Source organism: Meriones unguiculatus (genome assembly GCF_030254825.1).
Source record: "Meriones unguiculatus strain TT.TT164.6M chromosome 13 unlocalized genomic scaffold, Bangor_MerUng_6.1 Chr13_unordered_Scaffold_33, whole genome shotgun sequence".
In the NCBI taxonomy this organism is placed as follows: Eukaryota; Metazoa; Chordata; class Mammalia; order Rodentia; family Muridae; genus Meriones; species Meriones unguiculatus.
This window is the reverse complement of record NW_026843645.1, coordinates 2,391,646-2,404,426: the sequence shown is the minus strand read 5'-3', so window position 1 is coordinate 2,404,426 and position 12,781 is coordinate 2,391,646. Positions and strand designations below refer to the sequence as shown.

The 12,781-nt window shown below is 38.0% G+C and overlaps 1 protein-coding gene across 1 annotated transcript; it reads left to right on the top strand.

Annotated features, from left to right (window-relative positions):
- Positions 1 to 10,086: 10,086 nt before the first annotated feature.
- LOC132650826 (zinc finger protein 120-like) lies at positions 10,087 to 12,781 on the top strand (the record flags this gene model as incomplete). The annotated part of the gene is made up of 3 exons (XM_060376139.1): positions 10,087 to 10,201; positions 10,391 to 10,451; positions 11,977 to 12,781. Coding segments are annotated over 3 exons (981 nt in total), but the record flags the coding sequence as incomplete, so codon positions are not given.

The window sequence follows — 12,781 nt, the reverse complement described above, 5'->3', positions numbered from 1 at the left end:
GGATTTCAGCCAAGTTCCGAAGTTGCAACATGGTGTGTGTCCACTTCCCCCAGCCTGGTGGAGCAGGAGGCTGAACAGCAGTAGAAGCTGTTTAGGGTCCTTCCTGAGGGTGGGTGGGAGCTGGCAACCAGAAACAGCCACCAGAGAGGCCCCCTTTCCTTGCCCTGAACATAGCCGGGCATCTGAATATCTTGAGTATATTGACTTTTGGTTCCGAACAGAGAGAACTCACTTCTGGAACAGGAGGTTAGAATGAATGCTTTATTTTCTGAGCTCAGGGAAGTGGCCAGTTCAGATCTGAATGGTGCCCCAGGGTATGCTTTATTGTATATTTAAAGGTTTAAATTCACAAGGTGAGGGCCCCTTGGAGAGAGTTGGGGTCATCCAATCAAATGTGGGTTAAGCAAGGGAGTTTATGTTGGAGGCTATGCTGATCCAGTACACCTGGGCTCAACACTTTTAAATGTTTTCTAAGACATTCGGCCTGGAACCTAAGGCCTCTAATTTTTATCACTTGACATTTGTTCCAGAGCTCAAGGTGATAAGGCAACAGAGAAGTGTGTCCTCTGACTGTTAGTAAGTGAGGGCTTACTTATACAATTTAAGGCACCTGGTTAAAGTAACAGCAAGTTTAACCAGTTAACTGATAATTAGGAAAATGTTTCAATGTGTTCAGTGGAAAACGGCGCTGCAACATTGGGACTTTAAAGTTAGATTTATCTTGCTAGTAAAATGGAAGAGCTGTTTGAGGAAGGTTGGGCTCTGGAGGCCACCTCTTACACACTATGTGTATGCATGTTTAGTGGAAGTTGTAGGTAACATATGTATTGAGTAGCACTTCAGTGTAAAGCTGTGATGTAAATTCATAGAACAGTTGATGTACAGAAATTTTCAGTGCTTAGGTGACAGGACATCACACCAAGTAGAATAGCTAAGGGCTGTTTTAAAACAGATAAGTAGCATGCCAACCCAGCCTGTTAGAGATTGGGATGCTAGGAAACCCATTTTCTCAAGAGGATAGTCAACAAATTTGTCTCCAGCCATAACCAAGGAGAAAGACCCTGATTCATACCAACCATTGGCCCATCTCCATGTCAAAAAAGAGACATCTAACAAGCTGCTTAGTGGGCCATTACAGAATCAGAGCCAACATTAAATCCTGATGTGCCATAAAGTTGCAGTTTTCTTCTTAATAAAAGCATAGTTCAGCCACACGGGCAAGACATCTGATGAAAACAGTTGAACAGAGAAAACACTGTTGTGTTGAGGGCTGCCCTGACCAAACAAAACCTTCCTTGAGGTCCTCATGATGGAGAATAATCTAACTTCTCACACTCCTCAAATATGCTTTGCAGAGCCAGTACATCCTTGTGGCCTCGGCCTTGGGAGATTTCCCCAAGATTCTGAGTTATTTAAAATAAAGCACTGTTCCTTTTCTAAAACCAGAAATAGGGTGAGCAGCAGGGTAAGGACATTTGAGGAGTGCTTACTTCTCATTTTGAGAACCCACCTCTTTCAAACACATGGAAATACCCTCATCAGTTCCAAAGTCACTGTGGTGTTGGTAAATAATGTTATTGAGATCTTGTGTTTCCCTCATGCAGTATTGTTTTTTTAGACTCCTCATGATTTTATCCCATTGTATGAGAATTTCTGATCAATTCATAGACGTTTCCTGTTTCCTTCCATTTCTTTCAAGAAAGTAGTGTACAAGATGCTATTCTTCTCAAGAAGCTTAGTTAGGATAAGACGTAGCTTGTGCAAGACCTTCCCACCCTAGCTTTTTGTTGTTGTTGTATTTTTTAATTTTATTTTTATTAATTTTTATTTTATTAGTTTATTCACTTTCCATCCCAGCTGCATCCCCTTCCCCTTTTCTCTCCTAATCCCACATTCCCTTTCTCCTTCTCTCCCATGCCCCTCCCCCATTCCAATAACAGGGTAGGTCCTTCCCACTTCCATCTAACCCTAGTCCATCAGGTTTCATCAGGACCAGCTTCTCTGTCTTCCTCTGTGGACTGACAAGGCTGTTCCCCCCTCAGGTGGAGGTGATCAAAGAGCCAGTCATTGAGTTCATGTCAGAGACAGTCCCTGTTCCCTCTACCAGGGAACCCCCTTGGACACTGAACTGCCACGGGACACTTCTATGCAGGAGTTCCAAGTTATCTCCATGCATGATCCTTCCTTGGAGTATCAGTCTCAGAAATGACCCCTGTGCCCAGAGTTCTTGGTTCTGTTGCTCTTGTGGGGCTTTTTTTCCTTCCAGGTCCCTCTATCTCCCCCTTCCTCCCCCAAATTCCCTGCACTCTGCAAAAAGGTGGGCTATGAATCTCAGCATATTTTTTTTGATATCCTGCTGAGTAAAGTCTTTCAGAAGCCCTCTGTGATAGGCTCCTGTCCTGTTTTCTGTTTTCTCCCTCTTCCGATGTCTGTCTTGTTTGCCTTTCTCAATGAAGATTGAGTATCGTACCAGGGTCCTCCCTCTTGATCAGTTTCCTTAGGTGTACAGATTTTAGTATGATTATCCTATATTATATGTCTAATATCCACTTATAAGTGAGTATATACCATGTGCCTCTTTCTGCTTCTGGGATACCTCACTCAGGATGATCATTTCTAGATCCCACCTTTTGCTTGCTGATTTCATGCTTTCTTTGCTGAGTAGTATTTCATTGTGTAAATGTACCATAATTTCTGTATCCATTTCTCCGTTGAGGGACATCTGGGTTGTTTCCAGCTTCTGACTATTACAAATAAAGCTTCTATGAACATGGTTGAGCAAATGTCCTTGTTGTATACTTGAGTAACTTTTGGATATATGCCTAGGAGTGGTATAGCTGGATCTTGAGTTAGCACTATTCCTAAGTGTCTGAGAAAGGACCAGATTGATTTCCAAGGTGGTTGTACAAGTTTACTTTTCCACCAGCAATGGAGGAGGGTTCCGCTTCACATAATCTCTAGCATGTGTTGTCACTTGAGTTTTTGATGTTAGCCATTCTTATGGGTGTAAGGTGAAATCTCAGGGTCGTGTTGGTTTGCATTTCCATGAGACTAAAGATGTTGGGCCTTTCTTTACGTGTTTCTTTGTGATTTGATGTTCCTTTATTGAGAATTCTGTTTAGTTCTGTATCCCATTTTTTAAATTGGATTACTTGATTTGTTGCTTCTTAATTTCTTTATATATTCTAGATATCAGCCCTCTGTCAGATATAGAGTTGGTGAAGATCCTTTCCCAACCTGTAGATCGTCTGTAAACTGTTTTGTTCTCATGACAGTGTCCTTTGTTTTACAGAAGCCTTTCAGTTTCATGAGGTCCCATTTATTGATTGTTGATTTTAGAGCCTGTGCTGTTGGTGTTCTGTTCAGGAAGTTGTCTCCTGTGCCAATGTGTTCTAGGCTCTTCCCCACTTTTTCTTCTAACAGGTTTAGTGTGTCCGTTTTTATATTGAGGTCTTTGATCCATATGTATTTTAGTTTTGTGCAGGGTGATAAGTATTTGTCTGTTTGCATTTTTGTACATGTACACATCCAGTTAGTCCAACACCATTTGTTAAGATGTCTTTTTTTTTTTTCATTGTATGGTTTTGGCACTTTTTCTACCTTCTACTTTTCTTAACATTGGAAACCACTGAGTCCTCTCTCTTCTACCTTGACACTGAATAATGACCTGCTGTATTATGGAAGTGGAGTACTTAAATCATTCAAGGAATATCTTTGCTGTGTAAATCTCCCATTTGTTTCAGTGGCTAGACTTGAAATCTCTAGTCCATATTAAAATTGTTTAATGTATAAACTGAAGCCTAAAATTAAGAGACTTAAGAAAGACTGTGTGTATGGAATACAAAATCAGTTTTAGGCTGACTTCACTTATAGCATTAAGTAGAGCTAGATATGTGCTACTATCAAAGAGATTATTTTTTAGTTAACCATTTAATTATGTATGGTGTACTTTCACTGTGGGGGTGGATATTAATTCTAGAACAGCTGCATCTTCAGCCTTTTGGAAAAATATTTCTAAGGCAAGCTTTATTGGTACAGGTCTCTTAGATCCCAGTCTATTGCTTCCCAGCAGCATGACTTTGCTTTCCTTTTGGTTAAAATTCCCAAAATTTTAAGGTAAAGCCTGTACCACAGCTGAGTTCTAAAAATTACTCATTTGAGTCATGTAATGAGCTGCCTATTTATGTGTGCGAAGTGGGAAGACAACTTGAAAAAATGAAGGTCAAATTTCTGGGACTTAAGGAACTCAATTCCAGGTTTAAAAGGAGTTTCTGAGCTGCAGTGGTGTCACAGATGCACATTGTGTTATATAGTTAACTAGGGCAGATTTCACAGCTTGTGACATAATAGATGTGGCAGGAAACAGTTATAAAATTATTATTTAACATTGTTTTGTTTAGGGGCATCAGTGGGACTGGATTTGCCTGCAGTCACTAGGGGGCCATGCAGGGCTACAGTGCCATAGTCTCTCATTTTGGTGACCTCCATTTAGAGAGACAGGTCATGGGGACTCTGTTTGAAAATAAGGTCAGTAGTACCTAGAGCATAATTTGAACAGTGTAGGAGTTACTTTGAGTTATTTTTGTGGGAGTTGTGATGTTTGTGTTTATTTAATTTCTATATGTATATAATCATAGGAAACATTGGTCTACCTTTTTTTCTTGGTTGAGTTTCCTTAGGTGTCTTGATGAAAACTTGAGTATATTGTTGGGCTTATGTTTTGGAATTTTTGCTATATTCCTTCACACATATTGTATACAATCTTCATTACTTGTACTGAACAGTAAGTACAGAAGTCATATTTTTGTGTCCGTAATATATCTTCATAATCCTGCGTTTCATAATACTGTGGGTTTTTTACATGATAAATTCAGTTCACAGCATGCCAGCCTAAAATTGCTGGTTGCCAGCATTCAAAGAACATGCATGGAATGGACCTAGGCACTTACACATGTCTAGTTGATGGTCAGCTTTGTCTTCATGTTGGTCACCTAGAATCTGAATTGGGGGCTGTCTGTGACATGGACACAGTTGACTGCTTATGAATCATTTTGCCCTAGCTTGGAAGCCTTCTCTGGCCTCAGTGGAAGAAGATGCACTTAGTCTGTATGCAACTTGATGTGCTGAGATTTGTTGTGGGGAGTCTCCCCTTTCCTGAGAAGAAGGGGAGGAGGAGTGAAGGATGATGGTGGGGATGATAACAGCAGGAGAGGAGGTACAGAGCTTTGAGCAGGCTATAAGGTGAAAAAGTAAGTAAACTAATGAGAAAATGGCTGGTTTCTATGTAAACGAGAGATTGCATTGACTGATGATTTCTATAGAAGGTTCTTCAATTGAGGATGGCAGTATCCCTAATTAAGTGGCCCTGGGCTGCATAAAAAAGCTAGCTGAGCCAGAGACAATGAAGAAATGAGAGCAAGACAGGAAACAATATTTGCCCTGATTTTTGCCTTAGTTTTCTTGAAATTTGAGTTTTTATCCTAGGTTTTAAAAATGATGGGCCAAAAAAGTAAACCCATTCATGACCTGAGATGTTGGTGGTTAGGGGATTCAATCACAGCAGCACAGTAGCAGGTTAGAAGAAAAAAAAGTATGCTAAAAGTGACTTTTCTCCTGGACATTAACATTAAAATGTTTAATAAAATGTATGTATGTATATATGTATTGTTTGAAGTTACATACTTCTTTATGTCACATCGTGCTGAAGTTCTGCCTTGTAAGAGAATTTCCTACAGATTCTATATAATGACACAATAATTAGATTAATTTCAAAAAAGCATGTTATAGATGTATAATATGACTGTGTTCTTAGACTATGACAGATATATGAAGATTTGATGACAGTTTTGGAGGTTTATTTGGACGAATTCTAATTTGATGGGCAAGGTCATGTTGCCAGTTTTCCCTCTGGATATTTCAGAGAATGTATTAATATTATTCTTTTTCATTTTTATTTATTATGTTTATTTCATGTCCCACCTACAGCCCCCTCCGTTATCACCTTTCAATTCCATTGTCTCTCTCTCTGAGTGTATTAAATTTTTTAGAGAGATTAGTTTGTTTTTTGACTTTACATCCAAAGAGTGATCCTTCCTTCCTCTGCTCTCAGTCCACCCTCACCTTTCTTCCTCCCCTCTCACAAAAATAGAGCCTTAGTCTTCTTGTATCACCCCATTGCAGCACATCAAGTCACATCAGGACTGAGCATATCCTCATCTACTAAGGCCATTCAAGGCACACTTGACAGGGGGAGATTTTCTAAAAGCGGGCAGTAGAGTTCCTTTTAGAAACAGTCCCCTCAACTTACCACTCAACAAACATGGACCCAACCACCCTTAGTACAGATAAGTTCAAGAAGCCTAGGTCTAGAACATGCATGCTCCTTAGTTGATGTCTCATTTTCTTAACCCCCCCCCAGGTCTGGGTTACTTTTCTCTGTTGGTCTTCTTGTGGCTTTCTATCCCCTTCGGGTTCTTCCATGTTTCCCCCAGTACTTCCATAAGATGCCCAGAGATCCTCCCCATGCTTAGTTGCAAGTTCCAGCATCTGTCTCCATTGGCTATTGGGTGGAGCCTCTGAGGTAACAGGCATAATTAGGCTCTTTTCTACAAGCTCAGCAATGCAACATTTACAGTTTCATTGCTGGCTCTCTAGTGTAGTGTGGGTCTCAGGTTGGCCCAATTATTGGTTGGACATTCCCTCAATCTTTGTTCCATCATTATCCCTAAACTTATTGCAGTCAGGGTAATTTTTGGATAGTGGGTTTTGTTGTCCAGTTGTTGTTCCCTCTCTCCACTAGTCCTGACTGGCTAAGAGGTGGTCACTTCATACTTAATTTTCCATGTCTCTCTTCTCCTACCCCTCCATTAGGATTCTCAGCTAGAGTCACACCCAGTCACACCCAGGTCCTCTCATGAAACTTCCCTGTCAAATGACTCCAAGGAGAAGCCCCCTCAGTTACCCTTCTTGTTCTCATGCCTCTCACGTCCTACTACAATTCTCCCCACATCTGCTACCCACATTTGTTTCCCTCCCCATTCTAACTTCTGCACAGTTCCCTCTATTCATCTACTTCTGCTGTCTGTTCTCATTTTTTTTTATTCTGAGTAATATTCTGCCAACCTCCCATGGACCCTTCTTACTTAGCTTCTTTGGGTGTGTGGATTGTAGAATGCGTATGCTGTACTATAGGTCTAATATCTGCTTATAAGCAATGTGTTTCTTTCTGTGTCTGGGTTACCTCTCTCAGGATGATCTTTTCTAGTTTGATCCATTTGCCTGCAATTTCCATGATTTATTTTTAATAACTGAGGAGTATTCCATTGTGTAAATGTATTAGTAGTTCTTTATCCATTCTTCACTTTCTGGATGTTATGAATAAAACAGCTATGAACATAGTAGAACAAATGTCCTTGTTCTATAATGAAACATCTTTGGGATATATTCCCTGGAGTGGTATAGATGGGTATTGAGGTAGAAATATGCCCAATTTTCTGAGAATGCACCAGTTTGATTACCAGAGAAGTAGTACAAGTTTGCACTCCCATCAGACCTGGAGGAAAGTTCCCTTTTCTCTACATCCTCACCAGAATGTGTTGTCACTTGAGTTTTTTTATCTTAGCAACTTCATTGGTGTACGATGGAATCTTAGAGTCATTTTGATTTCCATTTGTCTAATGGCTAAGGACTTTGATCTTTTCTTTAAGTGTTTCTCAGCCATTTGACTTTTCTCTCTTATGACTTCTCAGTTTAGCTCTGAACCCCATTTTTAAATTGTTTTTTTTGATTTGTTGGTGTTTAATTTCTTAAGTTCTTTGTATATTTTGGATATTACTTTTCTGTCTGATGTAGGGTTGGTGTAGATATTTTCCCAATCTGTTGACTGCTGTTTTGTTCTATTGATAATGTCCTTTGACTTACAGAAGCTTTTCAGTTTGAGATGCCATTTATTGTTGATCTCAGAGCCTGTGCTGATGTTGTTCTCCTGTGTTAATTAGTTCCAGAATTTTCTCCACCTTGTCTTCTATATGATTTAGAGTCTCTGGGTTTATGTGACGGTCTTTGATTCCCTTGGACTTCAGTTTCTGCAGGGTCATACAAAGGGTCTATTTTCATTTTTCTATGTGCAGACATCTACCACAATTTGTTTAAGATGCTGTCTTTTTTCCATTGTATAATTTTGGCTTCTTTGTTGAAAGTAAAGTTCCAATAGGGGTGTGGGTTTATTTCTGTGTCATTATTCCAATTTTATAGGATTGTACTGTTATCAAGGGTATTTTATTTTTCCACTTAAATTTAATGTTTGCTCTTTCAAGGTCTGTAAAGAACTGTGTTGGAATGTTGTTGGGAAATGGATTGAATCTGTAGACTCCATTTTTAAGAATGCTGCCTTAGAGAAAGGGAATAAAGGGAGCATTTGGGAGGGGAGAAGGAGGACGGATGCAAAGTGAATAAACCGTAATTAATAAAATATTTAAAAAAGAATGCTGTTTTTCTATGTTAATCCTATATATCCATGAGTTTGGGAGATCTTTCCATCTTTTGATATTTTCTTCAGTTTCTTTCTTTAAAGACTTCAAATTCTAGTCATAGAGGTCTTTCACTTCATCTTGTTTGTGGCTACTGTTCAGGGTGTTGTTTTCCAAATTTTATTCTCAACCCATTTTTTATTTGTATACAGAAGGAATAATGAAAATTTTAATTGTGCTCCCAGCCACTTTGTGGAAAGTGTATTTCAACTGTAGGAATTCCCTGGTAGGATTTCTTGGGTCACCTAGGTATACTAAGAAATCATCTACGAATAGTGATACTTTGAATTCTTCCTTTCCAATTTGTATGTCCTTTATAACCTTCAGTTGTCTTATTGTTTTGGCTAGGACTTAAGGAGTATATTGAAGAGATATGGAGATATGTACCTCATATGAGTGGAATTTCTTTAAGTTTCTCTCCAAATAATTTGATGTTGGCCCTCAGTTCGCTTTTTACTACTTTTATTATGTTAAGTGTGTGCCTGAATCCTTGTATGCTTGATTTCTCCAAGTCTTTTAACATGAAGGGTTGTTGAATTTTGTCAAAGCCTTTTTTTTCATCTAATGAGATGATCGTGTGATCTTGGTCTTTCAGTCAGTTTATATGGTGGATTACAGATGGATTTTCATATACTGAACTATCCCTGTATTCCTGAGATTAAGCCAATTTTTTCATCGTGTATATCTTTGATGTGTTCTTGCATATGTTTTACGAGTATTTTATTGAATATATTTGTGTTACAGACAGCTGTTATCTGTCATATGTGTGCTGGGAATTTAACCCATGTCCTCTGGAAGAACAGACAGTGTTCTTAACTACTGAGCCATACCTCCATCCCCATGTTGCTTATTTATGATCAACATTTACATTGCTAATATTTTCATCTCTCCTTTTGTAATTGTTCAAACATACATTTCATTTTTAAGAAGATCATATTAATATTACAGTTTAAAATGAGGTACTTCAGGTTTCTAGACATGTATGCAGAACTGGAGTGAATGTGTAACTCTTTATAAAAAGTTGAGAAAGATCTTTAAGGTTTTTTATCTTGTTTGTTTGATTAATTTTTGCATATTGTTCAGGTTCTTATTATGTACCCCTGAGTGTCCTGGAATTTATTGCAAAGAGCCATCTACCGTCCACCTCTGTGAAATACACCAGCCTCTGTTTCCTGAGTGATTTTGGAATTAAAGTCATCAGATAATACACCCAGCCTGCCCATTCTTATAAGAGTCAGGAATCATTTATACTATTTTTCTCATGTGGGCTCTGTACTGTTTTTCTCTTTACTCTCTCTCTCTCTTTATCTGTTAATTGACATTTCTCTTGTAAGCCTATATCCTACTAAAAGGATGCAGAAATTAGAGAGGTGAACCTCACTGTTGAGTTTACTCCGAAAAAGAGTTGGTGATCACATTACAACTTGTGTGTCAGAAACTAAGTAGAAGAGCCACCAGAATACATTGAAAATATTGTAAAAGAAGGATACATTTCCAGTATTCTAAGTATCATACTTTCTGTTGTACATGTGTGTGGATATTTTAGACTGCATTGACCTACAATGATGTGCATGTGAACTTCACTCAAGAAGAGTGGGCTTTGCTGGATCCTTCCCAAAGGAATCTCTACAAAGATGTGATGCTAGAGACCTACAGGAACCTCACTGCAATAGGTAGGGCAATGAATTTTCTTTCCTTATTAAAATATGGGGAAACACTATTCATTATTGATGTGCTTCTGTAATTTCTCTTGAGGATGAGGAAGAATTAGATGAATCGATCTTTGATTGACCATAGATCACGACTTAAACTTTGTATTATTTCCAATAATAAAGCATACATTTTCTGTTACTGTATTTTAGGTTACAATTGGGAAAGTCATAATATAGAAGAGCATTGTCAAAATTCTAGAAGACATACAAGGTAATTTTCATTGTAAGCTGATATGAATATGGTTCTGAAAAAAATTTTAATATGTTCTGGAAGTTTGAAAGAGAAGGGACAGTGTAAATGATCAGTTTTAAGTGTATTTATTGATGATGACTAACTTGTTACTAAACTATGTACGTCCACGTTAGGTATTTGATGTGTGTTTGCAAGGCACTCCTCTAAGAAAGAATGCAAGGAATAATACTCACACAAGATCAATGATTAAATTGTTTACTCATTAGCGCTGAGGTAAAACTGCAATTTGTTTAGTATCCTACAACTCAGATATTGCCAAATGTATTCACAGTAAATAGGTGATGAAAGTATATCCAAAAGATTATACTAATCAACTCATCCATAGTAAAATGGGGTTACTCATATACTTGTAGTAATGTTGCTAAGTTTTGTGAGAAGGGCAGTTTTTTAGAGTCAGGAATGTTGTTGTGGAAAAACCATAATCCCTATATCACATGTCTGTGATGAACAAAAATCAAATGTGTGAATGCATCATGGAACCATGTCATTTATTATTATTCTTTTAATAATTATATCATATATCACAATGAGTACAAGTCATTTTAATGTGTGTATATTGAAAGAAACAATGTACGACCCAGAACAACTAAAAGGTATAGTAGCCCCCATTTTGAGTGGATGTTTAAAAATTGATACCTATTGTGCTTTACATGGGCTATTTAGAGCTTCCAGCAGTACAAATAATGATGCAGAGGCTTTTTAATATTTTAAAGCTTAGGCAATTTACTGGGCAGATTCTGAACCATTTTTTTTTCCCTAACACAAACCTAGCACAGTGTCTGAATGCATGGCCAGCTCTACTTCTTTGTTCATGGTCATGTCCATCTGTTAACCTCACTGTCATGTTGGTGAATGGTGTGTCATTTGCTTTCTTCTTCCCAGCAACCCTTTCTCACTCAGAAGTTCTGTCCTGCTTTTTGCGCCTTGCTATCACTTGTTAGCTCTTTATTATTTCCAATAGATAAGTAAGGAAGGGCAAAGGTTTACAAAATATACGACAGGTGATCAGCCATAGAACTAACAACACTATGATTTCATCAGTACTTAGCTGATTGCTGGCTCAGCAAAACAACCAGTAGAGGAGAACACTGTGAATGTAAAAATAATGATGAAAACTCAAAATGTAATTATCCTTTACTTTTAATTCAAACTGCAAAATTAAGTCATGTGGCAAAAACGTCCATTAGTGTAATGAATGTGGAAAAGCTGTCATATGTGCCAATTATCTTTGCAGGTATGAAAACAATCAATGTGCAGATAAACTCCCTGAAGATACTCAATATGAAGTCTTTGCACATCACAGTAGTCCCCACACATGTAAAAGTATGCATACTGGTGTGGACCACTATGAATGTAGCCTATATAGTAATGCCTTTGCAAATAAAAGTCATATCCTAAGACATAAAAGGATACATATAGGAGAGAAACCTCATGAATGTAACTGATGTGGTAAAGCCTATGCATCTAACAGTGATCTCCTAAGACATAAAGGAACTCACACTGGAGAAAAACCTTATGAATGTAACCAATGTGGTAAAGCCTTTGCAGATAACAGTAGTCTCCAAAAACATAAAAGAACTCACACTGGAGAGAAACCTTATGAATGTAACCAATGTGGTAAAGCCTTTGCACAGAACAGTCATCTCCTAGTACATAAAAGAACACACACTGAAGAAAAACTTCATGAATGTAACCGATGTGGTAAAGCCTATGCATCTAACAGTGATCTCCTAAGACATAAAGGAACTCACACTGGAGAAAAACCTTATGAATGTAATCAATGTGGTAAAGCCTTTGCATATAACAGTAAGCTTTTAGTACATAAACGAACTCACACTGGAGAAAAACCTTATGAATGTAATCAATGTGGTAAAGCCTTTGCATGGAACAGTGATCTCCAAAAACATAAAAGAACTCACACTGGCGAGAAACCTTATGAATGTAACCAATGTGCTAAAGCCTTTGCAGATAACAGTAGTCTCCAAAGACATAAAAGAAATCACACTGGAGAGAAACCTTATGAATGTAACCAATGTGGTAAAGCCTTTGCATCTAACAGTAATCTACGAGTACATAAAAGAATTCACACCGGAGAGAAACCTTATGAATGTAACCAATGTGGTAAAGCCTTTACACAGAACAGTAATCTCCTAGTACATAAAAGAACTCACACTGGAGAAAAACCTCATGAATGTAACCAATGTGGTAAAACCTTTTCACAGAACAGTCAATTCCTAATACATAAAAGAACTCACACTGGAGAGAAACCTTATGAATGTAACCAATGT